The sequence below is a fragment of the Microplitis demolitor genome, chromosome 4, assembly GCF_026212275.2.
Source record: "Microplitis demolitor isolate Queensland-Clemson2020A chromosome 4, iyMicDemo2.1a, whole genome shotgun sequence".
In the NCBI taxonomy this organism is placed as follows: Eukaryota; Metazoa; Arthropoda; class Insecta; order Hymenoptera; family Braconidae; genus Microplitis; species Microplitis demolitor.
Window position 1 is genome coordinate 23,367,538 of NC_068548.1, and position 4,986 is coordinate 23,372,523.

The 4,986-nt window shown below is 32.6% G+C and overlaps 1 protein-coding gene across 1 annotated transcript; it reads right to left on the reverse strand.

Moving 5' to 3' along the window:
• Positions 1 to 888: 888 nt before the first annotated feature.
• Positions 889 to 1,810, reverse strand: LOC103576393 (PI-PLC X domain-containing protein 2). Its single transcript, XM_053737960.1, has 4 exons — positions 1,525 to 1,810; positions 1,262 to 1,461; positions 1,016 to 1,186; positions 889 to 924 (listed from the first exon to the last, which is right to left on the reverse strand). The coding sequence occupies exons 1-4, from the start codon at positions 1,808 to 1,810 to the stop codon at positions 889 to 891; spliced, it is 693 nt and encodes a 230-aa protein (XP_053593935.1).
• Between the last annotated feature and the right edge of the window lie 3,176 nt (positions 1,811 to 4,986).

The following is a 4,986-nucleotide window of genomic DNA, read 5'->3' on the forward strand; positions in this document are numbered from 1 at the left end:
TCCAACTTGAACGGCGATTTGACGTAAAGACTTTTCACCCTTGCCGAAGATGTGATCTATTGAGTCTGTTATTATTGAGGTCGCATCTAATGTTATTTCTGCCATCATTGTTCTAATAACTCGTGGCTCTTCCGTGAATCTATAAAGTCAAAAACGAAATTATGTTCATCCACGTAAAAAAAATTCATTCCAAAAAAGTTAATGGCTATGATCTTCGAAATTTGAGACAATCTCTAGACCTTGTTTTTGAATAATTCTTATAATCTTTTTGCTAAAAATATTTATAAAAATGTGTCTATGAATGGTTGCATGCCAACTGATCCCAATAACAACTGATTTAACCTATAAATGGTCCAATTACAATAGTAATTCGATTTAGCCCTTTTATCTTCAGAATCTATCAGATTGTCTTGGGATCAGTAATCTGCACACCTTAAAAAGTGCTCATTCGAAAACTTTTCTTGCTTTTGAACGTTTTCAAAGTTCCGAAAATGATCAATTCAAAACTTAGAGTTGTCTAACATTTGGAAGTTTGCATTTATCAACTTTTTCAGAATGCAGTTTGCTTACACGGCTAACAAATGACACTATAGTATAAGTAAATAGGAATAAGGATAATAAATTGGTTTTCTTACATGTTGAGGGCCTGAGCGTAATTTTCGTATCTATTAATGAATTTTTTTAACTGCTCATCAGAGTTAACGTTCCCCCACTCTTGGGTTATCGGTGACCACATATAGAATATATTTCTGCTCGAGGTTTTCAAGTGATGATTATAGCTGATGATGAGTCTTTTTCCGGAATCCCATATATTGTCTAGAGTAATCGCATGCTCAATACCTAGAGGGCGTGGAAGAACGTAGTCTCTGAGGGTATTTAGAAGGTAGTCTATAAATGTTTCATGATCTTGGGCGCTTGTGAATCCTGTTAGCAAATGAAAATTTTAAAATTAATACACAGATCAGTGAAATGTCAGAGAAATTTATTTACCTTGAGGAAATTCCTTTAAACTAACAATGACTATTTCATCTGTGTGTCCCATAAAATCTTTAATATCTTGGATTATTTTATCAAAAGGTTGCATTGGAAATGTACCGTGACAAACCCAGTATTTATTGTCATAAATGCAGGGTCTTATGTCCAAATATCGAGCCCCGGAGATCAGTTGGTCCAAGATACTTCTGTCCTGTTAAAAAAAAATTCATTACTGCTGTCCAAGTATTTTTGATAATTTGTTTCTGTAAATAGCCAATTTTTTTACTTGTGTTACTGTGTATCTTTGGAGGATTGTTGGAGGTAATTCTTCGCTGTATGATCCTGAATTATGAGTTCCCGGTATAAATAAATTTCCAATGGTCATATATTTGAGAACATGTTTGTGCTTGCTCATCCAGTCAGGATGCGTTGATAAACAAGATATTTTTTTAACTGAATCGTTTCTTAACCAAGTTCCGTAATATCCTGAAGGATTGAAGTCATAAATGCTGGAGTTGATGAAAATTTTGAGTAAATATTATTTTTTACCTGTACACTGTTCGACGTAACTCAAATCTAATGAATAGTATGCTCGCGTAGGTGGAATTCCTGTTTTTATGACACCACTTTTTTTATCCGGCTTGTGCTCAAAAATCGGTTGTATTTCATTCAAATCTGGGTGACCGTAATACAGAGCCAATGTGTCGTTTTCAATATAATTTTGAATGTACCAATAAATGACAATCTGGCCTCTTATTAATTCACTATCCAGTGGCGAGTAAAATAAAATAATTTGAGATGAAGAAAATTCGTTGTCAGGATCATGTATGTCCATTCTCACCTTCGCAATATAAATCGTTACGAAAATTATAAAACTTACTGTCTTCATGATGAAAGAAAAAATGACTGCACTTTCATGAGTAAGTTTTAAAACTGATTTTTGAATAATTCATACATTTTTTTGCAATCGATTTTTATATAATTCACCTGTCATATATGTTGATTTAAATTATCAACGCACATGTTCCTGTCCTAATATACATATATTTAACTAAATATTTACTATTGTAGTAAATCTAATTTTTGACACATGAGGTGTTGAATTTTTAATGTACGCATTTTTAAATTAATTGAGTTCAACATCCTTTAAAAATTTTTTTTTCACAATCCCACAAAATAAGACAGTCTCAAAAAAATGAAAAAAAAATTATTATTTTAATTCTTTTAATAATTTTGAAAGTAATGTTTTAAAATAAATTTATTGCTTATATTTTGTTAGACAGTGTATTGAATAAACTTAAAATCCATTGAGTTTTTTTGAACGTTCTAAGTTACATTGTATGCTAACTTCTACAATCCCAGTTGCATCAATAAAATCAACAGCGACAATATTAGCTTTTTCAAAGTATCTTTCGTTGTACCAGCTGGTAATATGTGGTCCAGCTTCGACACCAAGTTGACGCAATGACTTGCTTCCTCCGCCAAAATAGTAAGCCGCAGCATCGGCTATTATCATCGAACTGTCTAATGTTACTTCAGCCATCACGGCTCTTAGACAACTATCTACCTCCTCCAGTCTATAAATTACAATGCTCTTTTGAAATAGTATCGCATTAAAAATCTATTTCGCGTGCCAAATCTTTTAAGCGTAAAAATGAAGAAAAAATTTCCAAAACCAAAAGGGCGTACATCGTAAGATACAGTAAATCTTTACATTTCGAGTGATTTTAAAAAAAATTTTTTTATAAGCCTTTTTAGCATGGAACCCTATCTAACTGCTGTAATACGCCCTTTTGACATTTGGCACGCGATTTATTAAAAATAGAGAACGAGATAACTTACGGACAATGATCCACAGATGTATTTTCAGTTTTATTAAGAAAATCATCGAGTTCTAGGAGATTTCTAACGTCACCCCACTGTTGAGGTATCCTGGCAAAAACCTGTAACGGCTGATCAGATGAAATAAATTGGTAGCTTAGAATAAGTCTTTTATCAGTTTTCCATAAATCACCAAGAGTTACGCGATGGCTGGAATAGAATGAGTCGAAATGATCAGCAAATTCGCTTATAACATGATTCGAAAATTCTACATGATCTTTGGTAAAATGAAATCCTGTTAAAACAATTATCATTGAGAGTGATCAATTATTTACGACCATAATTCACATAATATCAGAATATATAAAACTAACCTCGAGGGAATTCCTTAAAACTAACAATTATTATTTCATTAGTATGATCCATAAATTTTTTTATATCCTGAATTATTTTATCAAAAGGTTGCATTTTAAATGTACCGTGACAAATCCAATATTTCATGTCATAAATGCAGGGCCTTATGTCCAAATAACGTACTCCAGAGATCAATTGGCTCAATATACTGGTGTCCTGTTAGAAAATACTAGTTAGCGCTATTCAGATATTTTTGAAATTTTTTCTTGTAAATAGCACGTTCTTTACTTGTGTCACCGTGTATCTTTCGAGGATTGTTTGAGATATTTTTTCGCTGTATGATCCAGAGTTATGAGTTCCCGGGATAAATAAATCACTGAGTTTCATGTTCATCAGCTGCAATTTGTGTTTATCCATCCAGTCAGGGTGCGTTGACAAGCAGGACATTTTTTTTATTGTATTATTTCTTAGCCAAGCTCCATAGTATCCTAATCTCAAGAAATTTATAAATTGTACTCGGAAATAAGGTTAGGTAGAGGAATGCTGTATAGCGTATTACACATTAGGGGAAAAAAGTAGGGTATTCTAACCCGCGTGAATAATATGGCGTGGATATTGTTATATCTTTTTCCTATATTATATGAAAGTTTAAATTTCTTCCTCTGTTTTCGGGAAGAATGGCGCATACGCTGATTTTTATAATTGGTTTTCTCATGAAAGAGAAGAAGGACTTTCTTTCCTCTAATTGGGCCAAGAATTTGAACTTTCGGTACAGATATGGTGAAAGAAATTTTTCTACAACATACTATGGCTACTCCATTAAGTTTTGTTCTCTTCATTTGATAACAAATGAAGAATTTCATGAAAACAGGCACTAAACTAGGTAGGTAAAACTTAAGAAAAAATTTTTTTTACCTAGACATTGTTCAACGTAAGTCATCTCCGATGAATAGTTCACTTTCGTTGGCCTTACTCCTGTATTTATAGAACCACTTAAGTCCGTGGGGTAGTACGTAAAAATAGGTTTCAATGCATCTAGTTCTGAATCATAATAATAAAGCCTCAAAGCATCACCTTCTTCAAAATCCTCAACGTACCAATAAATGGCAATTTGACCTCTAATCAGTGGACTGTCATTTAATGTCGAGTAAAATAATATTATTTGTGCGGTGTCAAACTCTTCTTTTTCATAGTAAGAATCCGCGGATTTTAAAAAAATTATTAAAATTAAAATAAACCCGCGTACCGCGCGCTCCATTATTCTTTTCAACAAACTTGAGACACTGAAAAGCCACTAGAATTTTTATTTCTATTCAATATCTGCCTATAAGTGGTTTTTTTCCTCTCTATACATGTGTCATTGTCCGAATACTCTAATTTTAATCTCAATAGTTATTGTTATTTATCAATAAGTAAATTTAATGACCAATTAAATCAGTCTATTTGTTAAAAATACACAGGCTTGAAATTTTGTTTTTATTGTAGTATATCGAATTTATTTATTGGAAAAAAATTAAAAAAAAACATTTAATTCAAAAATATATATTAACAATAAGTTTGAAATTAAAATAAATATAAATTCAAGGTCTGTCTCGACTTCCAGATCGTATTAAGTTACTTTGTATAGCAAGTTCAACAATTCCAGTAGCGTCAATAAAATCCACCGCGACAATATTAGCAGTCCCAAAGTGGTCATCGTTGTACCAAGTGGTAACAACTGGCCCAGCTTCGATGGCAAATTCACGCAATGACTTTTCACCTCCGCCAAAATAGTAAGCCGCAGCATCGGCTATTATCATCGAACTGTCTAATGTTACTTCAGCCATTACAGCTCTC